At 40.7% G+C, this 27488-nt stretch overlaps 1 protein-coding gene across 1 annotated transcript; it reads right to left on the bottom strand.

The window, feature by feature from the left end:
- On the bottom strand, positions 1-27488 carry LOC118745943 (E3 SUMO-protein ligase RanBP2-like). Its single transcript, XM_036479613.1, has 7 exons — positions 27035-27488; positions 13051-14082; positions 10723-12703; positions 7104-10606; positions 5353-6367; positions 731-1546; positions 1-665 (listed from the first exon to the last, which is right to left on the bottom strand). Exons 1-7 carry the CDS (start codon positions 27104-27106, stop codon positions 361-363), a joined length of 8724 nt encoding a protein of 2907 aa, XP_036335506.1. The 5' UTR covers positions 27107-27488; the 3' UTR covers positions 1-360.

The following is a 27488-nucleotide window of genomic DNA, read 5'->3' as shown; positions in this document are numbered from 1 at the left end:
TTTTAAGAAGTGATTTAAGTTCTTATTATAATATATCATGTAGTATAATGTACGAATAACAATGTTAATTTTTACCACAAATATAATAATTTTTCTCACTAATTTTGGTCCAGCCGCACATGCGGCGTAACAAAAAAATTTCGTACGAATTCTTTCCAAAACTCAAAATAACACAAAAGGTACACCTTTTCAAGAAAATCAAATAAAATTACAATTAAAATGAATAATGGAAATTATGAGGAATGCTATAACTTAGATAATTTATGTATGTACGTGTGTATTTTAAGTTTTTTCCGATACCAGAATTTTTTGTTTAATCCTATTGTTTATTTATTTTTTAAGCTATCGGAGTGTAATCATTTAATCCTGCGCTACTTCTTCGCGCTGCTTTGCTTCTTCGATGCATTCATTCAACTTTTGCTTGAACTTATTCGCGAGATCGACGTTCTTGAAGCGCACTGCCAATTTTTCTACCTCGCCCTCGCCCGATTCGGCATAGTTAAGCGTTGCCCAAATAAAGCTCTTCGGATTATTATTCATGTTGTTAAAACTAAAATCTGGTCCAACGGCGTGGTTCAACACTAATTTGTGTATTTGCTCGCGCCGCATAACCAAGCGATATGTTTGTTTGGTGGTGTGTTGCAAAATCTTCAACTCGCCAACGCCTTGAACATATAGAAATGCGTTGAAGTTTACTGAAAGACGTTAAATTTCAACTTTATTTGCTTACCGCGTTCCTTCCACTCCTTCGTATTGGCGTCGTAACGGTATAGAGTCGCACGTTCGCCGAATAACTTAGTTTCTTCTTCCTCGCCGGTGCTTACACGAATTTCATCGGGTAATGCAATTACAGGATCATAATGAGGGTCATAGTTTTCATTATCCTCAGCACTTTTCGCGGAGTCATTTGCGCTACCATCCTTTGACATATTTTGATTGGACTTTCCAAAGCTGGAGAATGCATCCTGGTCGGTAAGGCCAATGAATTCCCCTGGACCAGGTTTTTGGGCAGGCTTATTTGCAGGTGTCGAGTTCGCCTTGGCCGCTAAGCTGGCAAAGTCTATTGCGCCAGCTTTTTTAGAGAGATCAGCAAAACTAGGTGCGGCCGCTGTTGATTCCTTAGCAATGTCGCTGAATAATGAGCCATCCTTGTTAGTATTATTGATGTTTGAGTTGTTCGTATTATTGCTATTTCCAAATATAGAACTCTGAGTGTTAACCGAGTTTCCAAAACCTGCGAATGAAGGTCCACCAAATATGGATGTGCTGCCCTGTGAATTTGTGGTAGAAATGGCTGAACTACCGAAAATCGACTTTGTTGTGTCATTATTCGAAGCAGATTTTCCATCGAAAATAGACGTGGAGGCTGAACCGAAGACAGGTTTACCGCCGAATATCGATCCACTTCCAATAGAGCTGCCAATTCCACCAAAAATGGATTTGGGTTTATCACTTTCAGATATGGTAGTAGAATCGGCGGGCTTGGATACGGAGTTGGCCGCATTACCAAATATCGACGGTGTTTGTCCGAAAACGGGTTTCTTATCTGAAATACGAAAAATCAAAAAACACTCAATTTTTGAAGGCGCAAATTATGCAATATGATATGAATGAATAGGGGTATCTCGATCCGTTGCATACTATCTAGATAGATAGATAGATATTAAAATGAGGTGTGCACTGCGACCTGGTGATCTATTGTGCCCTCTTCTCTTCACATCACTTCATCTAAGCCCAGCTCCCTTAGAAAGTTCAATAGTGCCTTCGGGGGTAGGGATTGGATGTGCTCAAGCTGTGGCCACAACGAGCCTAAGCTCCTCTCATGTCTTCTGCAGACAGCCTCACATTCGGTTTCTTGTTAAACCCTTCAAGTAAACTCTTTGCCTGGCGCATTCCTACCGAACTGCGCCAGTTAAAATTCCTTAGTGTGAGCCTCTCTCACCTAAGCTCCTCCTTTATGGTATTGGGACCTACTGCCAGGAAGGGCTCTGGGCCAACTGGTGTGATGGCTGCCGCCTCTCTAACGAGGCAGTCTGCAACCTCATTTCCTTCTACTCCCCTATGGCCGGATACCCACGCTAACCTGATGTTATTGTGCCTGCCAAGGGAGTTTAGCTTCTCAATGCACTCAAGGACCAGTGAGGATTTGACTTCATAGGATAGAAGAGCCTTGAGTGCCGCCTGACTATCACTCAACGCTATAATTTTCTCATTATTCTCATTAGACTTCTGCTTGGAAGATGCTCGGGTATTTCCCCATAGGAACAGAGATTCTTGTTCTGGGCCCAAGGACTCCTGCCCCTACTATATCTGGGGTCTTCGAGCCATCTATTTACCAATGCAGTGTGTACTCCTGGAGTAATCCCTCGAATGCGGGGCGCTCCAGGTTGTTTTGCTGCATATCTCTATCTTAAATCTCTTCTCAAATACAATGGTTTTTCCAATGGCATCTCTAGGGAACAGAGCAAGCGGGATCGAGGACCCTAGCTTCTCCATACTCCTAGAGGATATGACCTTACCTTTGCCACATCCCTCTCTAGCAAAGCTGAGCAGAGTTCTTTTGGCTGCCTGTCGTCGGACATGTGCGCATTGCTCCAGTTATACATACACAAACCAGTCGCTGTAGCTTGGTGAGTGATTGTCTCACCGTGGCCTGAGTAGTTCTTGAAACCCAAGCCACCACCCGATAGGTAATCATTGGCTGTAATATCATGATGTAGAGCCATCTTAGGATCATGGGGCTACAACCACAGGATTTTCCTGCTAGACGCTTACACACCATTAACGCTTTCGTGGCCTTAGAGGTGATCGCGTCCACATGCTTCTTCCGTCGAAGTTTGGTGTCTAGGATTATTCCCAGATACTTCACTTCGCTGGCGACGCCGACCACGACCCCCTCCAGGGTTATCTCCCTCATGCCCAATAGGGCTATTTTCCTGGTAAATGGGATGATGGCAGTTTTGGCCGGATTGATGCTAAGGCCTAACTTGGCACACCATCTTTTTGTTAATCTTAAGCCTCTTTGAATAATGTCGCAGAGGGTGCTCTCAAACTTCTCCCTGGCAATAATCACTACCCAGTAGATAATTTCAGGAGTTAAAAGCCCTTCTGAAAAGCCTTCCTGAGAGTCAAGAGGCCTTCCACTCTACATTCCTTTCTCCTTTCTTTTTTGTATGGAGTGGCACAAATTGAAGGTCTTCTTCTTTCGCTATCCATGGAAGGCCTACCAGAAGGGTTTTTATATGACGGACTTCAGAAAGCCTTTTGGAGGAGTTCTTTTGAAATTGGCTCTTAAATTTATAAAAATCATACATCTTTGAAGGATTTGCTAAGGTTTATATCAAATATGTTACTGCAACTTAAAATGTTTATTGAAATTTATTTGTAATGGTAAATAATATAAATTAATGCATTCGCGTAAATTGGAAATGGATAAGCCCTTCTAGAAGGCATGCAAGGAGCACTTTTTTCAGCCCTTCTTGGGTAGGCCTCTTAGAATGCCTTTACTTAATTTAATTAATTAATCCCAACGGCTTTTTACCCTCCATTCCCGCCCAACCGACCCCGGGGCGAAGTCCGCATGACGTACGGAACCTTTTTTTTTAGTTTTTTGGTGCCGAGTAGTGGAAACAGGAGTTTGTTAAGTGTCGAGATCTAAAACTATTCAGCTACAGAATCAAATTCATCAGCTGATTGGATATGCTAAAGATAGTATTTCAATTATTGAGAGTGGAATGATAGTTTTGTTTATAGTAAAAATCGAGTCCGATATACCAAACGTGCTGGAATGAGAGTTAAAATCTTGACTTAAAAAACTAAATTAGTTTTGCATGGCTTCAAAAACAGAGGTCGAAAGTGTCTTGACACTCGAGAGGGCAAATTAAAATTGACCTCAGCCAGAAGAGCCGGGCTATTAATCAAGCCTGTCATTAATTTTACGATAAATATTATACCTAGCATTTCTCTGCGACTTGCGAGTGTAGGCAAATTTATGAGCTTTAGACGACTTGTGTAAGGGGGGAGATTGTAATCTGAATCCCAGTTAAAGTCATGCAACACAAAAAGCAAGAATTGTGTTTGAATTGATTCAATAAGAAGGCCTACCTACATTAGTCCTGAGTCCTGAGAGTCAAGAGCCTTCCACTCTACATTCTTTTCTCCTTCCTCTTTTGCATGAAGTGGCACAAATTGACGGGCTTCTTCTTTCGCTACCCATGGAAGGCCTTCCAAAAGGGATTTTATAGGACATACTTCAGAAGGCCCTTTGGAGCAATTCTTTTAAAGTTGTTTCTTTAATTTATAAAAATCATACATTTTGTAGTATTCGCTTAAGTTTTATATGAAATATGTGTTATTGCAACTTAAATGTTTATTTTGAAACTCATTTGTAATGCATTCGCGTAAAATGTAAATGGATAAGCCCTTCTACAAGGCATGCAAGGAAGCACACTCTCCCACCTTGGTTTCGGCAATCCTAGTATGCAACAGCGTATCCACCCAGTCGCAGATCACTGGCTGCACGTTTCTCTTCTCTAGTGGCCTGCGCACACCAGAGTGAGACGTATTGTCGAACGCTCCTTCTATATCGAGGAAAGCGCAGAGCACTGTTTCTCCGCATTCCAAAGCCCCCTGAAATTCGTTTGTCAGTTGATACAGGGCTGTGTCCGTTGATCTTCCAGCTCTGTACGCATGCTGACAAACGTTTTACCTTCAGAATGTTAGATCTTATGTAATTGTCCACTATCTTCTCCATTGCTTTTAGCACAAAGGAGATAAGGCTTATAGGTCTGAAAGACTTTGCTAGCGAGTAGTCCCTATTTCCCACCTTCGGGAGAAAGATTACTCGCGCCCTCCGCCACACATGTGGGACATAAGCCTCCGCAGGCTGCTTCTTATTATGTCCGCTAGGTGTGGTATTAAGTTCTCTCCACCCTGCTGCCACATGACTGGACGGATGCCACATCTACCCCTGGGGCCTTATATCGGTCAAACGATCCCAGCGCCCACCTGACTGAATCCTGGGTGAAAGTACTTCTTACCAGTTTCCAGTCACATGGTCGCGGTATAGTTCGCCGGACCTCCGGCCCCTGTTCTAAGGTAATGGCCTCCGGGAAGTGAGCTGCAAGAAGAGTGGTTGTCCTCTCATCTATGCTGTTTGTATAGGTGCCATCCGGTTTCCGATTCCACCGTTCCTCTGGCAAGAGCCTTGTGCATACTATCTAGCATGGTGCATAAATAGCATGACAGTATGCACCGGATCGATAATTCCCCCAATATAAATATAGAACTTTGGGCTCTAAAATCTTGTAGTAGGTTCAACAATGAAACGAGGTATAATAGCAAACCACTCACCTGATCCACTTCCAAATAAAGAACTTCCACTTAATCCGGTAGAGCTAGAATTATTTCCAAACAAAAACTCAGTGCTTGGTGCGCCCGCTTTATTTTCCACTTCCTTATTGCCACTATTCATGGCAGCAGTGAAGGAGAAAGCGCTCGCAGTCTTCTCATTGCCAACACCAAACGGCGTAGAGTTCACGTCACCATAGCCGGAGAAAATATTCGATTCACCCATTTTCGGAGTAGCTGTGCTATCACTCACGTTAGTGGTGAGGGTTTGTGTAGCAGGAGAAGGAACCATTGGTGACAAAGCGCTTTCTTTTAGCAACGAACGATTCGTGCTACCTGTATTGCCGATTTTTGGCAATGACAACGAAGGTAAAGCCAAAGGTTTCAGTGCTTTTTTGCTGTCTTCTTCATTTACAAATGTTTCATTCACCACGGGAAAGACAAATTTGTCCGGATCGCATCCACGGCAGCCGGCACAAGTCGGTTGAGCGGTGAAAAATTCATTGGGTAAGAGCAATTTATCAGCTGTTGCCTTATCCGCATCTGATAAACCAGCAGACGCTGATTCGTTCGCAATCTCCTTTTCGTTCTCCACATATTCAGTCATATTTAAAGTGGTATTTGTGGAAATGCTACCCACATTCTCAACGGCGACAGCAGTACCATCAATGGCATTCTTAACAGCATCCATAAAACCTTGCGCAACCTCTTTTGTCTTAAAGCGTAATGAGAATTTTTCCAATTCTACTGTGCCCTCACTGAAATCGTTCACAACGAATAGCCAAGATTTGTCATCCTTAGGTTTATATTCAACTTCTTCATTCAACACGTGATTGAGGCATATTTTTAAGACTTGTTCACGACGCATAACAACACGTAGTTTTTTCGTTTGTTTGTGACGCAATATCTTTACATCGCCGAGACCACGCTCCTTCCACTCGCCTTCGAAAAACCGGTACAACTTTGCGCGATGCACATAGAGCAATTCCTCATCTTCTTCGCCTGTCTTTACGTCGATCTGCAATCATACAGAAAATTACATATATTTCTGTATGTATGTATATCATAACCAAAATTGGGGTTTTTTTTCGTAAACGTTATCCAGTTAGTTTTTCGCAATTTGGTTGCATTCGTTATCGAAGATGAAACTATCGAACAAAGTAAAATCGTAAAGGTAACTAACACAAGTAACAAATTTCACAATATCTCCTTATACAACCAAATTTCCTGAAAACAATTTATTTTTTAGTTGCCAAAAATTTGCAAGTTTACTTCACTATCATTTTGGTTATATATTTCCTTTACTTTGCAAGTTATATTACAGTCTTGCGACGGTTTTCCCCTTAAAAAATTAATTAGCAATTTATGTAAGTATTAGTTAGTAATCTAAGAAAAAATAATAAAAAAGATCCATCATGAGAATATTACTTTTTATTTTATTTTTCTTACTGTTACCGCATAACTACAAGTTTCCATAAGTCTTTCTGATTTACTTAGTCTCTTTGGGATGGAGCTTTTTGAACTAATACTGTTGACTTTTAAGTATAAATTTAACTTTAAAGTAATTAATTTTTGGCTTTTCTTTGAAATCGGTAAACATTATAAAATATGAATGTCATTAATAGAAACACATACCTAGTTAAAAAAATATACAAAATATGGAAGGGGGAGTTAAATTTCGGAGGCCTGTGTAATCATTTATTAAGTACCAAATTAAACACCCTGTTAATTTCACAAAGTTTTTCGTTACAAACCTTGTCTGGTAGTGGAATGACCGGTGTAAAGTATGTATTGTTTTCCTCCTCCTGATATTCATCATCATCCGCTGCGGCATCTGCATCACCGCCACCACCGCCAAACTTGGCTGGACTCTTGCCCGACTTTCCGGGCGATTTCGGTTTTAAAGTAAAGTTGAAGTCTTTCTTGTCTAAAGAAAACGTTGTCGTAGATTCCCCACCTGCTCCAGAGGACGCGGGCTTTACAGGCCCTTCCATAGCTTTCGATTGCAGTGAGAAGGAGAAGGTAGGCTTAGATAACGAAGGAATATTTGAGCCGGTTGCGCTGCTTGCAGTGGGTGGTGTAAATGTAAAAGACTTAGACGAGTCAGCAGGTTTTGGATTTGTTAAATTGCCAAATATGGATTTGCATGGTTCAGACGGCGTTGAACCAAATACAAAGCCACTTGAAGAAGCTGGCTTAGCTGTAGCATTGTTGTCGGCAACGCTTGCAGCTGGGGTAGCAGCAGCGGCCGCATTAAAACCAAAAGTAAACTTTTGCGTTGGATTTGAGAGCGCCAGCACATCGTTGGAGGAGTCCTTCTTGGGAACAGTGTCATCTTTAGGCGCGTCGCATGCCTTGCAGTATAAAGCATCACCGGCGTTGCTTAAATAGCAGCCCTGACAAGTCCAAGAGCCAGCTTTCGGCTTGAACTGATCGCCAAATCCAGTTTTGGTGGATGTTTCCGTAGTGGTCGTGGACGTGGTGGAGCTTGGAGCGGAATCCGTCTTTGTTGTGACCGCGGTAAGGATACTCGAGGTTGCTGCAGGTTTTCCAAAAGTGAAACTACTTTCCGCTGCCTGTGTAGGTGCAGTGACGCCACCGGTCGCAACTGGTGAGAAACCAAAAACAAATGATGCCTTTGGAGGGTTCGTTAGAAACACATTTGTGGTATCCTTTTTAGGCACACTATCATCCTTTGGGGAATCACAGGCAATGCAATATTGTTTATCACCAGTGTTAGATATGTAGCAAGCAGAACAATTCCACGATCCAGCCTTTGGTTTGAAAGCATCACCAAAACCTTTTGCTGGTGCAACTTCCTTGCCGGCGGACTTTTCATTCTGTTTTTCCATTTGCTGTTTTTCGGCAGCTGCGGTCCTTACATTCACCTCATCAGCCTCACTACTCATGTTTGATTGTGCCTTGAGCACAGTCTCCTGGAACTCTTTGCAAGTTTCCGGTAACTTAAAGCGCACCGTAAGCATTTCAGTGACTAATTCATTCTCCGAGAAGTCCTGGCCAGCCCACGTTAGCGCAGTTTTGGAATTCTTCGCATATTTGAATAGGGTATCTTTATATATACGCTGATTGCAGCATAGCTTATGGATCTGTTCGCGCCGCATCACCAAACGCACTTTGTTCACATCGTCCTTATCCTGCAACAATTTTATGTTGCCAATGCCGCGGTCTTTCCACTCGCCTGCCTCCTTGTCGAAGCGCAATAGCTTGGCGCGATGTTCAAATAACACAAGCTCATTCTCCTCGCCAGTAGAGACTTCCACCAAATCAGGTAATGGTATAACGGGGTTAAACGTGGCTGTGGGTACATATTCATCCTCCGCGTCAGAAGTGCTCGATTTATTCAATGCAGTTGTAGGCTTAGCGTCACCTGTTGTGGTAGGTAGTATTGATGCTGGCGTTGCTGCGCTGGTGGCAATGATTGTCTGAAAAGTTGGTAAATTCCCCACGCTGAATGGTGTTGAAGTGGCGGTGCCTGACTTGCCCAAAGTGCTGAAAATATTGGCGAAAGGCGAAGCATTGCTGGTGTTCGTTGTAGTAGCAGTAGCAGAAGCTGTGCTGACCGTGTTGGAGGCAGCGCCAATTTTGTCGAAGGTGAAGTTGGCGAATGGCGATGCTGTAGATTTTGGTAATTCCACCTTGTTGCTATCGGTTGCAGAAGAAGCACTCGTAGACGTTACACCAAATCCGCCGAACAATGTCTTTGAAACGCCGCCGCTTGGTGCAGAGTTCGCGGCAGCGACTGTTGGAAACGTTGACGTCTGTGTGGCCACTGGTAACTTATCAGCAACGGTTTTTGTAGCAGGTGTACTAGTGGCAAAATTAGACACAGCGCTCTTAGCTAACCCAAATGGCGGTTGTTGCGGTTGCTTAGCAACCGACTTTTCCTCAATGCTTTTTTCTATCGCCACAGATGCCTCCTTCTTGCGATCCAATTCCTCTGCCTCCTTCTGTGCCTTCTTGAAAGCATCGTAGAATTGCTGAGCCGATTCGGGCAGCTTGAAACGAACAAAGAAACGTTCAGTCTTCAACTCCTCATCAGCAAAGTCATTAGCTACCCAAATATGGCCCTTTTTTTCATTCGTAGGTGTTGTTAGTATCAATTCTTTTGTGATTTTGTGGTTAGCGCATATTTTGTGAGTTTGGTCGCGACGCATAAGTATTCTCGAAAAGCCCTCCTTGCTCTTGAGGATTTTAATATCGCCAATACCAAGTTCTTTCCAATCTTTATCAACAAACCGAAAGAGTTTTGCGCGACAACAGAACATCACATCTTCGTCCTCTTCGCCGGTTCGTACTTCGATTTCGGCTGGCAACGGTATTATTGGTTTAAAATCGGGTCTGGGGTCGTATTCGACGTCAGCTTCTGTGCCGCTCTTATTTGGTTCACTCGAGAGACTATCGCTTGTCTTATTTAGTACCGCGATAATATCGCCGGAGCTGCTTTCGATTGCTGCAGCGGCTGCTTGGGCTTGAGCTTGCTCGATTTGCGGTTTAAAGCTGAAAGTCGTAGTACTAATCGAGGTGGTTGGCATTGAAGAGCTTACGCTTGTGGTACTACTTCCGCTAAAGATTGATGTTGCAGACGAGGCTGAGGTTGCAAAACTATTACTGAAAGTAATACTGAGCGGACCCGGTGCGGCTGAGCTGGCGCTACCGAAACCAAAGCCCGTAAACCCACCACTAACAATGCCATTTGTGGTGGTGGTATTAGCAGCTAAAGAGGCGATCGGTTGTATTGGCGGCTGCTGTGCACTTGTTTCCGTCGATGCAACGAGGCTAGGCTTGATATGGTGTGGTGGTATTGTAACACTCAAAGTTGGTTGTTGCGCCAATAGGGCTGGCCTATTGAGATTTGGTAAGGGATCTGAACTTGTTATTACCACATTAGCTGGTGGTCCCCTTTCAACTGGCTGGTTGTTGAGCGCCTTGTTGAATTGAATTGGAGCAGTAGTTGGTGCTGGTTGAGAAGAAACTGCTGGGGCCAAAGTACCAACCATTTGTTGGTTTAATGGCGCATGACTAGTGATGGGTGGCACTAGGGATGCAATGGACATTGGCACGGATAATTGTGGCAACGGCGGGGGTACAGTTGGTGGTTGTTGTGGTTGTGTCAGTAAGCCGTATAGATTGCTTGGACGGCCCTCTTGTGGTGGAGCCTGCAGCAATGGGGTAGATGGAGCCATACTGAAGTTTAAGCTGGCATCCATGTACTGCATCGGTAGAGCATTGCGTGGACCTGTGGGAGAAGTTGAATTGTGAATATGGTAATCAAATGTAAGGCTGACAACACATCCAAAAGTTGGATGTGAAAGCAATAATTCCTGCTGCAAACATCAACGTAACGATACCTACCCAGTATACCTCCTGCCGATCCAGGTGGCGGAGGTGGTTGCGGCAACATGTATGACGGTGGATAATAATTCATTGGATAATTAGGATTGAACATTGGGCTATTGTATGCGGCCGCTGCTGCCATGGCGTTTGGCTGCAAGTGCATCGAGTTTCTTTGCTGCGCGGCTTGTTGCTGGGTTTGTTGTGTTGCTACAAACGGACTGTGTGATGGTGGTGGAGCATTGGGGCCATTGGCAACACTAGGAAACATGCTGCCGGTCACACTCATATGCGGCGGTTGGGCTGGAGGCTGATACAATTGATTTTGCAATGCATCTTCGATCATGTAAAGATCATCCAGCACATGGGAAGCATCGTCTCGTGAAGGTGGATTCGACGAAATGCGTGTACGTTTCATGGCGTCTTCAAGGCTAGTGATTTTATCCTTCAGTGAAGTAATTTCCTTGCGCATTGAAAGCATTTCAGGTTTGATTGTATCAACCAGTTCCTCTTTAACAAAGCTCAGAGTGTTTGCCATTTGCTTTACCAAATTCTCCAATTCGGTGTTGCGTGGCATTGCTATCAATGCAGAAGCATTTGTTTCACGACGTGAGCGATTCATTGCTGGAGTACCTGAAAGTGATACCTCGTGGTAGAAGTCAGCTTCGGCGTCCTCGTATGTGCTGGAATTATTGTGTCCAGTAGCAGGGCTACCTTCATTGATGAACTTCATTGTGGCTTGCTGGAGACGTTTTAATTCAGTGTGTATTATGGAATTTAAAGGATGATCAGGATTTGTTTCAGTATTCTTTAACAGATTCAACGTTTGATTAAGACATTCGCTAGCGTGGTCCAAGTACATGCGTTTAGCCTTCTTCGGCGTCTTATTGGCTTCGTCTAATTTACGATAAGCTTCTGCTTGCAAATAAGTGGCAAATGGTAATTGAATGCCCGCCAACTCGTCGATCAAGTCCTCATATTCAGCTTTCTTGAAGTACCGCGAAGCCAAGTACGAAACAGCATCTTCAGCCGCGTTTGAAACTTCACGCTCAACAACAGATGTGTTGGCTTTAGCATATTTGAAGTATTTACGAAATGGTTCTAGTACACCTTTGTTGTTCATTTTTACCATATTCAGGCCATACTTGTATATGTTCTCTGCCCGCGCTTCCAAAAACGCCTTCTCTACAGGCTTTACGATATCCTGTGCGCGTGCTACAAATATCTGTCCCAATTTGAATACAATGATCATATCGATTTTCGGGCCATTAACACCACGTACTGCTTCAATACCAAATTGAAGATTAGCGCGCAATTCTGCCAAATTATCGCTGCTTAGGTTCTTATAAACCTGATAGGCAGCCTGCCACCAATTGGCTTGCTCGTCTGTACATAAGTTTCCTTGCAGGTTAGCATATGGCAATATACGCGGACGACCAGAGGCGCTGCGATTGCCAGAGTTGTAATTGTCAAAGGCCTCGCGTTCCACTTGTAGTGCTCGTTTGGCCTGAATAGTTGCCGCATATAGAAACGTATCCATATCCAGCTGATTCAGGGATTCAGCGCCGCAAAATGCCAAATTTTGGGTTGAAAAGTTCAAACCACTAAAATATTTGGCACGCACAAAGCCTAGATTGTCATTGCCAAGGCAAAGGTAAACCATATGTTGCAAAGACTGTGGTTTTAAGTATTGAGCTGCCTCCTCATGGTGCTCAACATCAGCATAGGTAGGCAACTCAAATACGGGCTCGTTTAGTTTTGGACTCTTGATTAGCAACGAGCTTAGCTCTTTCACTCTTTGATCGCTATTGCAATAGAGTAAAGCAAATACATTGCGACGCCATTGTTTATCCGAACAAGTTTGTCGAATTTGCGAGAGCAGCTCGTCGGTACTGGTCCATAGGGGAGGATTATTTCCAAGCAAGTTGTTAATTTGATTTGTGGCGTTCTCTTTATTGGTTGCCGACTCAACAGCTATACACGATAACAAAGTACGACCCGCCTGTAAATTAGTAGGTACATATGTACATTTACAAATTTATTTGAAAGTTAAAATGTACAAACAAAAAAATTCTCGATGGTCCTGCGCAATAACGACGCATTGCAAAATACAAAAAATAAAAACTGTTACTACTGTTAAGTGGCTCCTGTCTCTAATCCTTGCCTAATCCATTTCCATCCCAAGTGAATACAAAAGTTTAGACATGTATTCGACAATGATGAGAGCCATGAGCCACTTAACAGTAGTAACAGTTTTTATTTTTTGAATTTTGAATTCTGTCGTTATTGCACAGGGCCATCGATATGTAGTTTCAATACAGAAAGTGTTACAAAATTTTTACGCCTTACCTGCGCACACCGAAACGATCCCTCACGACTCCACAGTTGTATCAACTGCTTGCCTTGTTCGTCCGAGTGCTTCATCCAAGGCTCTCTATTATCGGGCACGTCTGTTTGAAATGCCAGAAGTAATAATGGCATCACCGACTTCACAGTTTCTTTCCACTTATTTTTGTTTTGTAAAAGTTCTCGTTTGAAAATTAAAGCTGCAGCATGTATCAGCATCTGTCCGCGATAGTGATCCAAAAACAGATTAACCAGCTCGCGCTGTGCACATAATTTATCTGACAATTGTGTCGCTTTAAATAAATACTGATCAAGATTGAAGAGCAAATTCGCAGTCTCAGTTATGCCGCCGGTTGCAGTGCCTGATGTTAAGGAGAAACTAATGTTCACTTGCCGTTCCAAACAGATGATCAACAACAGCCAGAATTCCCAATCTTTTTTCGAATTTGGCATCTGTTCATACTTGCTTAAGACTAGCCAAACAATGTTGTACCATTCGCTGTTGCTGGCGAAATTATCTTGCAAGCTCATTTCAAGATTGTAAACATACTTGAAGGCGTCAAGCACCTTATTTTCTTCAATGTAATTACGCATGAGCCGTACGCGCAATTGCACATCATTTGGTCGTGCGCTTATTTCTTTTTGTATTAAATCCTCCACTTGATTGTTTTCAAGATTTTCCTTATTCATCAGCTTCAAACGAAGCGAGAAAACTGCATCGTGCTGCACTTTTTCCGACTCAGCAAGCTCACACCAGTATTTCGCTTTATTCACATTTAAGTTCACATCTTCCAATAATAATTGGCAGACATCAGTCAAAACATCAGGTTGTTTGGAATTCAATTGTAAGGAACGCTGAAATGACTGTAGTGCCTTATCTGGTTTCTTAAGGCGTTGATAGCACTGTCCAAGTAATTTATGCGCCTGATCATTATCCTCTTTTACACTGAGGTAGGAACATAGATATTGCTCCGCAGTTGAATATTCGTTGATTTTGTAGTATAACTTGGCGATGGTAAAGCTGCGTAACTGCCGCTAAAGAAATTAAAAATACGCAATTTTGTTAGCCAAATTATATTAGGAATTACGTACTCTATATTAAAAGTTATGTTTCACAGAATGCATGTATGTACATTAGGGTGCATCACTCTCCAAACAAAACAAAAGTCGGTACTGTTATTCAATCGGAGTTGTAAAATTATTATATTTTAAGATTTGTGGGGAATTTACATTAGACGGATTTACTGGCAGCTTTTAGTTTAATGCAGCAGGTGCCTTGTGTAAACGGCCTTTCAGCTGCCTACTTTCGTTCAACTTTTGATTCAGTTAATCGCCTGTGAAAGTTGAATCATGTAAACTCCATATAACGTAAGTTGGACCAATTTGAAAATATCTCCAAAATCGTTAAGTTTTAGAAAATGATTGAAGAGTTTAAGCTTAAAAGGTGTTAATAAACATGTTTAAAAAATTTACCAACGGCATCAAAATGATTAGATTTTTGTGATATTTTCGAATGCGTCCGGCCACTGTGAAGTTACACGATCAATAACTTCTCATACCTCTTATCTCTGGAACCGCCTATGCTTACGTCCAGCAATTTGACACAATTGTTTATGATATCAATAACGTACTTATGACGAAAAGTGGTGGATAATGGGAAAGAGGGTGTGGCACCGCCCATACAAACTGAAATTCTCATATCGCTTATCTCTGGAACCGCATATGCCAACGCCCTGAAGATGTTGTCAATACCGTATTTACGCCGAAAAATTGTAGATTTTGGAAAAGGGGGCATGGAACTGCCCATCAAAACGGAAATTCTCATATCGCTTATCTCTGGAACCACTTATTATAAGGTAATGGAATTTTATACTCCTTCATTTATACACAAAAAATCGTTAGAACCATTCAGTTGGGAACCATTTTCTCCCAGATTTTAGAATCGCATTGAATGATTGTTGTTTTGTGCAGAAGTTTTTAAGAAGGATCAGTGTATTTGTCTTCCGATAGGTGACGCAGGGATTGACAGCTATACTAAAAAATTAAATTTATGATCAGATTTGATTCACTTCACTGATTTCACTGGTAGCCCAATCGTGTGATTAAAAATTATTGGGTTCTGGCCTAGTCTTGATAAAAACCCATGTGAAACCGACGGTTCTACGTACCGGAATGACTCGGGTTTTACCCGAACAAGGGCTGTTGGATCGGGGATACCCTTCACTAATTTTTCGTCCATGGGGCAACTCCTTGCAGTCGGATTGCTCCGCAACCCTTCTTCTCCGGACGGCAAACATATCTCTGCTGTGTTTGCCAGAATCGACTCCATCCGAGCTCCACTTCGGTTAGGTGCAACTCATGCAACGGAACGTCCTAGAAGCTCCCCTGGGCAGCAGCAAACCTCCTGAGGACCCTCGCCTGAGGGACTTTAATTTGGAGATTCGGCAACTGGTAAATCAGCACAAGCGGAAAAAGTGGGAGAAGCACTTGAAGGCCTGTAACTTCACATCTGGTGTGAGTAAGCTCTGGTCAACCGTGAGGTCCTTGTCCTTGTGGTGACAGAGTGGAAATCTCATTCGAAGGTCGCCCTTCGTCGGACCCGAAGAATTTCGCAACCTACTTCAGTAGGCAATTCACACTGCATCCTTCGGTAGACAGTAGCGTGGGCCGAAATTCCGCTTTTTTAGAATTTTGATTGGTAATAGCAAAAATATGGTTCATTATGCTCTAAAAAATATCTGTGTGAAATGTGAAAGTTTTTGGTCAATATCCTAGGCTCGCCCAAGTCCATCAAAGTTCAAATACTAAAAAAAAATTTCTTAGCTAACTTCGATTCTCTACAAAAAAGGTCTATATACCTAATTATGTAGGACTAATACTTTAGAAGATTTTTGCAATTTTAGTAACAAAATGTACTACTTAATTTATATATCTGTGTTCGTATGGAAAACTAGCTTATGTCGAAAGGCTGACTTTAATATAAATCGGCATTTGCAGTATACGATTGCGAATGACTCGCTGGCGCTGAGCCGTTGAATAACTTTTGGCAAATAAACGTGCAAGAAATAGTTCCGATACTAGAAAGTCAATATTTTTATTAAGTCTCATCAAAAAATTCCTTTTCGTTTAAAGAATAAAAGGAATGCCGCATTATACTAAAGCCAACCTTTCGACATAAGCTACTTTTCCATACGAACACAGATATTAATTTTTATTTTTTGGCTATATTGAACTTTGATGGACTTGGGCGAGCCTAAGATATTGACCAAAAGTTGTCATATTTCACACAGATTGTTTTTAGAGCATGGTGAACCATATTTTTGCTATTACCAATCAAAATTCTTAAAAGCGGATTTTCGATCCAAGCTAGTAGACAGGGCCAAACGTCGAGTGACCAGGAGGATGCACAAGCTGCCGAAAAACAGTGCACCACTTGTTTCACCTGCTGTGAAGTGAAGGGGGCTATCGGGAACGCGAAAGCCTCCACAGCCATTGGCCAAAGCCATTGGCCCGACGGAATCTGTATGTTGATGCTGAAACATTTGGGGCCTGCGGGAGTAGCTTACCTAACGGAGGTCCTCAACCTGTCAGTGTCCACTCTCATCATCCCTGATGTGTGGAAATCGGGGAGAGTGGTCCCACTGCTGAAACCGGGGCAGCCCGCCAACGAAGGAGACTCTTATCGCCCGATAACGCTCCTTTCCCCGGTCGCGAAGACACTAGGGGCCCTCTACTTCCATACTTCACCTGCCACCTTACCCCAGCGAAGCATCAGCACGGATTCCGCAAAGTGCACAGCACAACAACAACAGCAATAACTCGGGGGCTAAATCGAAACCGCCCCTGTGAGAGAACGGTCCTAGTAGCGCCGGACTTGTCAAAGGCGTTTGACACCGTCTGCCATTCCACGCTGCTAGAAAACATTGAGGCCTCCTCATTCCCACAGGGACTGAAGCAATGGTCGGCGAATTAAATGAGTGGTCGAAAGTCGTAAGTAATCTTCCGTGAACAAACCTCAAAACCAAGAAGAATTAAACAAGGGGTTCCACAAGGTGGTGTTCTCTCCCCTAACTATTTAACTTCTACATCTCAAAGCTTCCCCAGCCACCTGAGGGAGTTTCCCTGATTTCATACGCTGACGATTGCTCGATTTTGGCGTCCGGGAATGGAATTGATGACCTCTGCTCAAAAGTAAACGACTATCTCTCCAGCCTTTCTCGCTTCTTCACTGCAATGAGCCTAACCCTCTCCCCAACGAAATCAACGGCGACCCCCTTCACCACCTGGACGAAGGAGGTCAGGCTAGAATTAGGTATACACGTCGATTGCCCACCAACACCGACTGTAAACAACCCGAAAATTTTAGGGGTCACCGTCGATAGCCTGCTCTCCTACTCCATGCACATAACCGCAGTTGTCAATAAAGTACAGAGCCGCAACAAGGTCCTCAAGTCGCTCGCCGGCAGCCCTTAGGGCAAAGACAAAGAAACGTTGCTAGCAACATACAAGGCAATTGGCCGGCCGGTTCTAAACTATGCTGCGCCAGTTTGGACGCCGGGGACTAGTTGGACGCAGTGGACGAAGCTATAGGCTTGTCAGAACACCGCACTCCGGACAGCGACTGCGTGCCTGCTGATGACGCCTGAGCACCACCTACACAGCGAGGCCCAAGTGCTCCCCGTAAGGGAACACAACAAAATGCTTTGTAAGCCAAACAGACCTCTGCTACAGGAGGAGCCTCCGCCCAAACACGACAGGAGGCACCTATTCGTGTACAAGGACGCAGTCCAGCAATACGTAGATCAACCACTGGACCCGACGACATACAGACGAGCCATTAACGACATCCATAGGGAGTCAGTCACCACCTACATCGACCTGTGAATGCCGTAATAGGAGCCCAATCTTTACCCGTAGAAGAGACTGAGCTTCAATTGCCAAGAGAGACCCGCGTTACCCTGGCTCTATTACGGTCTGGATACTGTAGCCGCCTCAACAGCTACCTGACCAGACTCGATCTCCAATATCCCCAATGAGTTCCCGGCATGTAGAGAATCCCCTCATGACACCAACCACCTCTTCACATGCTAGCTCAATCCGACTCAACTGACAGCCCTTTCCGTCTGGTCCGACCCCATTGAAACAGCTCGTTTCCTGGGCCTCCCGATAGTTGAGCTTGACCACAATGATCGAATGTTGACCCGAAATAGGCGGGGCTTAGTAGTGCCGCTACAACAACAACAAGAAAATATTATCTTTTGCTGTAAACCTTCAAGATACTTTCCCAACCGTTAACGATTGTGATGAAAAAAGAAAGAGTTTATGTAGATGTGGACTATTTAGTTGTTAACCTCCAAGAGGCTCTCAGGCAAATATAATCGAGAAACTTATTTACAGTCTGAATTGGTATATGTTTGAGATATTAGTCAGTGATAACCATACAAGACATTGCTGAGCACTTTAGGCAAAAATTCTAACACATTTACACATTTGTTTTTGTAGTATGGCATAAATGAGTAGTTTGACTATTAGTACTGAGGACTTTCTGATGACAACTTTGAGGGGACAGTACTAAATTTTTTCCCATGGCCCGAACGAAAATGAGGACTTTGATAAGCACTTTTTTAATTAGCGATAATGATAATAGCTTCGTTCCCCTGCCCTTCGGGCTGCTCCGGTAATTACAGCGTAAAAATAAGTTACTCTCTCACACGTGTCAAAAATGTGCCAATACGCGCCAAAAGTGCCCAGAGCGTGAGGAACGCAAAAAAACACATTTCTTGCCCGGAATCAACATATCAGCTCTAAAAAATGATTTTACATGTATTTATCTTATATGGCTAATAAAATTACCAAATAACTACATTTTGTCAAAATTCTGTGATATTTTCCACTATTGCTTTTATAAAATTTGCTTTCGGATTTAAACAACAACAGCTGTTATTTCAAATTGCCCTTTTGCACAACAAAATTGATGCTTCGTTGTTTTTGGTTACCACTGGTGTTTTAAAAATGGAATATTCGGAAAAATTGTTCATAGTAATATTGAATATTTAAAACATGCAATGTATGTGGTTGCAATGTTTCGCAACTTTGCATAAAAAAAAAAACCGTTTGAATGCCGCAGTATAACAGTATGCAAACATTGTATTGATACGTTTTGGAAGTCAGCCTATTTTTTACCATACATCTACATTAAAAAGGTGGTTCTTCGCGCACTTCGGAAATCAAACATCTTCTTCGGCAAACAAACATCTTCAGAAATTGCCGTAGATCCACAGTAAATTTTTACCGTGGATACAAGGTAATTTTACCGTAGGTCTACGGTAATTTTTACCGTGGTTCTACGGTAATTTGCACCGAAAATGGTTTACACCATTAACCCATTTACGCCCAAACAAAAACGTTTGAAATTGTATTATACCTAATTTTATTTATGTGAAAAAAAAAAACTATTTTAAACAAACTTAGGAATTAAAATTAACGAAAAAAGCTTAAAAATTAACTTTTGGGAGTGTACTTTTTTTAGTTCTGCGGGAACTTATGCGTGCTAATTTTTAAAACATTAATTGACAAGGCATAACGTTTTTTTTTGCATCCTGTACATTGCCATATTATAACCTCACGACACAAAACACAGTTTAGCTGCTTGAGAAACTTGCCTGGGTTATGTCCGTTATGACTTGGGTTTGGATATGCTACGATAGAACCGGATGGGTGCCTTTTTTCGAACAATGTGTCTTCTAACAGCTAATTGGTCGAAAAGAATATTCGCTCGACAAAACATGTCGACTCCACCGGTTAGATATACTCATATCAAGCATGTACGTGGAGATTCATAACGCACCACCATTTCTTGCTACGAATATAAACACCTCACATTTTTGATAACATCGATTTGACAACTCTATATCCAAGATGATCCCATAAGCTTCCAATGATTTTTCCACAATTTATGTCAAAGACTTAGTAATAACCTTCAGAACTTGCTATCGCCCAGTTTTAGTAGCAAAATGTAATCGAAATTTCATTAAGATATAAATATATCGTCACTAGACACGAATAAAGGCGCGAGCTCAACAGTTGACGGCGAAAAAACACTCATAAAAAAACTTCAGCGTCAAATACTCTTAACATACATACTTCGCCGAAGTTTTTCATAAGCATCTTTTTCGCAAGATTTCTTCACGCGCCTTTTTTTCGCCGTCAAAACACTGCGCGCCTTTATTCGTGTGTAGTGACGATATATACAATAGTTGTGTTTGTTAAAAAATTATCCAGTAACTTGCCAGCAACTCTCCAGTAACTTTATTTCTAAGAATTCGCTCTCATATACAAAATTTACAAAAAAGTATGCGAACGCTATTCCAATAATAATTTGCAAGTTTAATGAACAGCTGATAAATTCGTTGTTTATTCGCAGGAATTTCCTAATAAATACAATATATTTTATATTTAAATAGGTTTAGTTGGTGAATTTCAACAATAAAAACCCACAAACAGTTTCCTTATTAGTTTAAATTTTATGCAGCAACATGCGATCAGCTGTTTCCTATTGGCAAAAGGAGTGTTCGCTATGCAACTGTCAGTAAGAATTAGCCAGTAACAAAATCCAGAGAACAAGGTACCTTACTCTCCCAAAGAGAGAAACTTACCAAGTTTTTCGCGAACAGGAATTAGCAAACATTAGCAAGCTTCACTAAATTTTTAAAATTATTTCAGGTGGAAACCAAAACAGGACCTAAACGTATATTTCTTCTTATTCTGACTTTCTTCAACATACGCTTCAATTTCATTGTGGAAGTCACTGTCGGATTTCCTATATCGACAGTGGCGTCGAGTGCGTTCCGATTACGAATACAGCTTTTTCAGCCGAGTACCTTTAAAATGTTTGGAATTAATTAAATTAATTGAATAAACGAATATTTACATACTTCTTAAATTAGTAAATCGCAACAAGGTTGTTCATTTTTAAATTTAACGAACTCGTTGATTCAAATTAATGTTGACAAAAATGCAACCGTGTGCCACAATCCTGCTTGCAAATTCTTACTGGCAAAAATTTTCCCAGCACGAATTTGCAACTTCCCCTCCAAATGAAATGTCAAAATTGTGCTCTCTCCTTTCCTTTCCTCTCTAGAAGTCTCGACTACTATCTCTGAAAATACCATTCCTGCACGTTGAATTGATGGTCACTTATAGTAATCAGCATAAAAAAGTCTATCCAAAACAGTTTTAACATTTGATGCAACGAAATTGTTCCCCTTTTTTGTTCCCTTGTGTAATAGATTGGCGCCTACACATATGTTACTATTTGGCCGAGCCTCTCCTCCGATTTGTGGCGTGCGCCTTGATGTTGTCACACAAAGGGAAGCGACTTACAGTTTTACGCTGTTTACACTCGGAGGTATGCCATTGCCTGTCGGGGGGCGACTGCTGCTAAGGATAAACCTCCTCTTCACTGAACAGGCACAACTTCTAGAAACACTAGTTTACTTATGTTTATGCAAACAATATAAAAATTGCAAATATAGGAAAATGACAAAAAAAATGTGTTAAACATTTTTTTTTTAAATAATTTTTTTATAATCTGAATGATTTTCATCATATTATTATCATTAATCAGTAATAGCAAGTCTCGCCTTCAATTTGGTAATTATTATGTGCCGATCGAGTAACATTTACCAAAGTTATATCGAAAAACTTAAGTGGATCTCCAGTTTTTTTCTAAAAAAAAAAAAATCTCTTCAATTTTATAAATATCCAATAAATGTCCAATTCGAGAGTCCTCAAACGGATTTTCCAGCATATGTTAAAGACTATTGCATTTACCTACCTACAGTTACTTTTTCACATAATGGAATTAACTAAAATATTTATGTAAACACTTGTTGCACGTCCCCTACTTTCATATAACGGAAAATTTAGAAATCACGAAAAATTTACTTAAAATGGGCCCTAATTGTATTATGTTAATGTATGCAAATAATTATATTTATGCTTGCAACTACTATTAACTTATCAAACGATTCCTAATCTTTGACAATACATATTTGACTTCATTCACCACGATCTTGAAAACTGACCAAATCGGCGTGACCAAGTCAATGGTCCCTTTTAATATTATATAATCATCCGAAAGCATTAAAACGTTTGAAAAAATCTCGTCTCACAATTTTGTATTTTTCACTTGGTTGCTGAAATAATAAAGAATTGAAAATTCATAAAGGAAAATTATAGTTTTCTAATTTTGTACTTTAATATCTTAAAAATTTGTAGACTTATTGAAAAATGATAAATGAACTTGAGGTACTAAATTTAATAACATTTAATTTGATATATCTTCGTGTTTATAAAAATTAACGCATTCCATAGATATTACAAGCCAAAGTTTAATTTTCAAAATTCATACACTTTGATTCAATTGCGCGGGCTAAAGATAAGTTTTAAATTAATCTTTCTTGCCCAATAACAATTGGCTTAGACCTAAGACATCATAATATTACTATTACAATACGGTCTTTTATTTTCCCCCATACAAAATCGACCCAGCCTAATATACATACATACATATGTACATACAGCGTGGCGACGAATAACTGTTACCCAGGTTTTTTTGAGAAATAAAAGGGTCCTTCATTACTTTTGCGAAAAAAGTATTTTATTGTTAATTTTCCACAGATTTTACTTCAGTTGTTTTAATTAGTTTTTAAATTTTAACCCTTATTTACATTTGCCAGCAGTGTAAACTTTGAGAGAAAAGTTCACTTGGCACGCAAGTCTTTTTCAGGTGTATTTTTTCTTAGGCATTGTATAAAAAAAGACAAAAAAAGAGAAAAAACTGTATAGGGTTGTTCGAATGAATGGCCGTCCTAGTCACCAGTTCCGAGTCTATTAGATTTTTGAGTATGAGGCCTTATGCTAGACAGAAGGGGGAGTATAAGGGACTCAAAATGGAGAAAATTAGCCTATGGTTACAGAAGATATGGAATAAATTAATTGACGAAGGCCTGCGTGCCAAATTAACTTTTCTTTCAAAGTTTACACTGCTGCCAAATGTAAATAGGGATTAAAATTTAAAAACTAATTAATACAACTAAAGTAAAATCTGTGGAAAATTAACAATAAAATACCTTTTTCACAAAATCTATAAAGGACCCTTTTTTTCTAAAAAAAACCTGGGTAACAGTTATTCGTCGCCACGCTGCAAATATTCAAAAATAACGTTGTTGCAAAAACCCTCAATACAAATCGAATTTCATAGCGTAAAAATAAATATTCATATTTTTTTGGACTTATCAAATTTTCTATGACTACTTTGGACTTAGCAATTTTGCACATCACGGAATAAAACGGGTAGAAATAAAACAAGTAGTTAGATCCTTTCAGAAACGGTGCATTTTCAATATGGGAAATGTTTAGTACCACACACACCGTTTTTTTGGTGGGGGGCGGAGGGGGAGGGGGCGGGGCCCCCAAAACACCCCCCAATAGAAAGGAGACAGTTGCCGCTTTCTAAAAAGGGGAACCCCTCCCTTGGACTCCTCCCACAGGCACCTAGGGAACCGTTTGAAAAAGGGGGAAAAACGGATTTTTCTTAGGCAAACTGAGCAGTTTGAAGTGGAATAGGACCCAACTAACACAAACCGTGGGATTTTTTAATAAAAGAAATTATGCCAAATTAGATATGGGGGGATTTTGAATAAAGAATAAAAAGTTAATTAAAAATAGAGAAAAAAGTTTTTATAAAAAAAAATGTTCTTTTTAACAAATGTATTTTTGCGTAGAATTCCTTTCTACGTAAGCGGCCTTCGGCCGCACTTAGAGATTATAAACCTCAGGCAGTAGAATTCTCCTTTCTGTGTTGCCAAAGAAGGGGGGCTGAACACCTTTTGCAGAGAACACCTTTCTGCGTAGGCGGCCTTCGGCCGCACTTAGGGTTTATAACCCTCAGGCAGTAGAATTATCCTTTCTGTGTTGCCATAGAAGGGGGGCTGCACACCTTTTGCAGAGAACACCTTTCTGCGTAGGCGGCCTTCGGCCGCACTTAGGGATTATAAACCTCAGGCAGTAGAATTCTCCTTTCTGTGTTGCCAAAGAAGGGGTTCTGAACCCCTTTTGCAGAGAACACCTTTCTGCGTAGGCGGCCTTCGGCCGCACTTAGGGATTATAACCCTCAGGCAGTAGAATTCTCCTTTCTGTTTTGCGAAGAAAAGGAGCTGAACACCTTTGCTTACTGGGTTATATCCTATCTTCTTTTGTCTCTCATTCTTTTGCATATTTTGGAGTTTGACAGCTGAACTCCGCCATTTAATTTGCATATGCAACCAAAGTGAGACGCGTGATTTTGAAGGTGTTTTTATTTAATGAATTGTGATGAATTTGTTAATATTAAAGTCGTAAAGCAAGTTATAACAAATCAAGTAAAGTGTAAAGTGAAGGGGAATACAAAAATATATTGGTGAAGTGGCTAATTTAAGCAGAATAGGAGTGATAAATGTACGCTAATTTCCGAATTTTACAAAAAGGGGCATATTTCAAACCCAATTTGTAAATAAATTAGTAACCAAAATTTACAAAAGTGAGTGTTAAAATATTGCGTGGACCCTTGACTACAAGTGTGTGAATTTTTTTTTTGGATCGGGCCACCCATTTGGACGGAATAGCCCGAAATAGTTGTGAGCGGTACTAAACCCCACCCTAGCGATATGTTATCATTACCGAACTTATGGCGAAAAGTGGTGTGTATTCGAAAGGGGGATGAGGCACCTCGCATACAAAATGCAATTTCCATATCGCTTATTTCTGGAACCACTTATGATAGATAAGGTAATAGAATTTGATACACCTACATCTATATACATTTAAAATGGCAAAAATCGTTCAATTGCGAACCATTTCCTACCAGATTTCTAAATCGCATTGAGTGATTTTTATTTTGTGTAATGATTTTTTCACGGATCAGTGTGTTTTTGACGTTGTAATTGCTCATAGAAAACAACGAAATTTAACAAAAATTTTTTGTTTATAACTTTTAAATGGTTGATAATATTAGCACTCCTCGCGTCATTTGGTACCCCTTCCGACTTTTCCGGACCTTTTTTAGGGGTTGTTACCCTATACTTGAGAATTACCATATAAATGCACATAAAATCATTGTTTAGAGCTGATTTGTTGATTCCGGGCTAGGGATGCAAACGATGCAACGATGTTTTTGAAACATGGATAATATCGGTTCAAATTTCGATGTTTGCCTTCGATGTCTACAATTTATTAACATCGCGAAATTGACTATACATCGATGGAAGTTTTACCGATGTTTTAAACATCGACTTTATACCTTTGACTGACCTTAAATTTATTATTCATTCAGAATTTGTTTCTTATTTATGGCCTTATAACAATTATATTCAACAATTTTATTGAGCTTGGAGAATGTTATTGAAAATCAACAATAATTTACAAAAGGTAGAAGTTATAGCTGCTATTTCGGAGACCACCACATCTCTTCAGTGACCGCGAGGGAAGAAGTCTGATTAGTAGATGCGGTGATCTCCCAAATAGCATCTATACTTTCTTAACTTTGTAAATTATTGTTGCTTTTCCACGACATTTTTTATAAAAAACGGCCTAAGCTCAATAAAATTGTTGGATTCATTCTGAATGCTAATAACCTAGCCGTTAAAACAGAACCAAACACCCCTTGGAATTTCAACAAGATCAAGCCTAGGATCTTTAGGCCCGAACGACCCTACGACGGTATGCATTTTGATTCTAATAATAGAAAGGGTATAGAAAGGATAATAAAATACAGGAAAATACATTCATAATTATTAAAGTATTCAATATTACTTTAAAATAAAATAGAAATTAACAAATTGCAAAACATCGGAAACCCTCGATATATCGATGTTCCTCTGGCGATGTATTTTAGCCTCGATGTTCTTTTCTCCAATGCATCGAAACATCGATGTATCGATGTTACTGCTCAAAATTTGCATCCCTATTCCGGGCACGAAATGTGGTTTTTTGTGTCCTCACGCTCTGGGTACTTTTTGCACTAGTTGACACATTTTTGACACTTGTAACAGAGTAACTTGTTTTTACGATCCAATTACCAAAACAGCCCGGAATGCGTGTGGAAAAAATCTAGTATAGTTGTGTTCCAACAACAGTACGAATAGTAGGTTTTGCAGGATTTTACAGGATTTACAGGAACAGCTGTTTTCGCCATTAATAAAGCTTATGTAAGGTGTCGTGCGGAAACTGCTTCCTGTAAAATCCTGCTATTCGTACTGCTGCTGCTGGAACGCAACTAATGTTAACATGAAACCCAGATTGAAAAGCTGCTATACAATCATTTGAAAATACTGGCAAATTGGATACAGATGAGCGACACGGAATGAAGCCATGCTGCTCCGTACAACCTAGGTTCTTAACAAGTTACTGAATATTTTGTTACTGGAAATACGTGAACAGACTTTTTTATCGGGGCTCTATTATCCAGTGCCACCTGCTAAATAAACGCGCCCAAACTGCCACTTCGAATCAACTCTGCGTTGTTTAAAACACAACGATCAATCATCGGCTATCAACGAACTTTGCGGAGCAGAAAGCAAAACATCTAAGACATAACCTCAACTTTATGGCAATACAGCAATTTTCCCTGAAACGTATTTTAGTTATTTTAATTACAATAAATTCGTTTACTTTATTTACAGATTGTTGAGGTGGCGCCCATTACGAAATACAATTTATCGTTAGCCCAGCCAAACACACAGCGGCGCCGGCCACTCGGTGCAGACGATAATTTGCAACTACACGAACAGTACTTGGCGCCGCATTAAATGCAATTAAATAAAATAGCTAGCGTTCTGATATTATTGGACACATATTTCAAGAGATTATGTAAGATAAACATTATGTTGGCTTAAATACTAACAATTGTTATTAACCACAATCGCATGGCCTTGCAAAAATCAATTACCTCGGTCTCCGAGCGCAATTTGGATAACGCAGTTCGCACATGGGCATCCACCTCTTTCTTGGTTTTGTACATTTCTGATCCGCACCCCCAAACGTTTGTCAGAAATCACCACCGATTTTGCAATCTTCTATTCGCGTTTTTGATTTGTTATTCCGAGAGCTTCTATTAACTTCTTTGCACTGTGAAGCAGATATTTTCTTCAGTTTCTATTTCACAATGGCAAATTTTTTTCGCTTTCCCCTTTGCGCAATTTGATATCAATTAACCACACAATTGACGTAAAAACACTGAAATTATATTTGTTTGTTCCGTCACAGAACGTTGCTGATATAAAAGCAATTAATTATTTTCTTCCTTTATTTAACTTTTACACTTTCACTACAAGAGCAAAGAACCCCAGGTCCGACGATAGGAAAAAATTTTGCAAGTGGCGGCGTTTCGGCTTCTTTCCTTC

The sequence above is a fragment of the Rhagoletis pomonella genome, unplaced genomic scaffold, assembly GCF_013731165.1.
Source record: "Rhagoletis pomonella isolate Grant_MI unplaced genomic scaffold, Rhpom_1.0 Rhpom_scaffold_00001, whole genome shotgun sequence".
NCBI lineage: Eukaryota > Metazoa > Arthropoda > Insecta > Diptera > Tephritidae > Rhagoletis > Rhagoletis pomonella.
This window is presented reverse-complemented; position numbering and strand designations above follow the sequence as displayed.

Bases quoted from the DNA above. Each gene is read 5' to 3' on its own strand.
- LOC118745943 (XM_036479613.1), bottom strand. From the start codon at position 27,106: ATGTACAAAACCAAGAAAGAGGTGGATGCCCATGTGCGAACTGCGTTA. The intron at 6,368-7,103 runs GTTTGTAACGAA...GTATGATTGCAG, and splicing joins TCATTCCACTACCAGACAAG to ATCGACGTAAAGACAGGCGA. The intron at 1,547-5,352 runs GTGAGTGGTTTG...TTCGTATTTCAG, and splicing joins TTTATTTGGAAGTGGATCAG to ATAAGAAACCCGTTTTCGGA.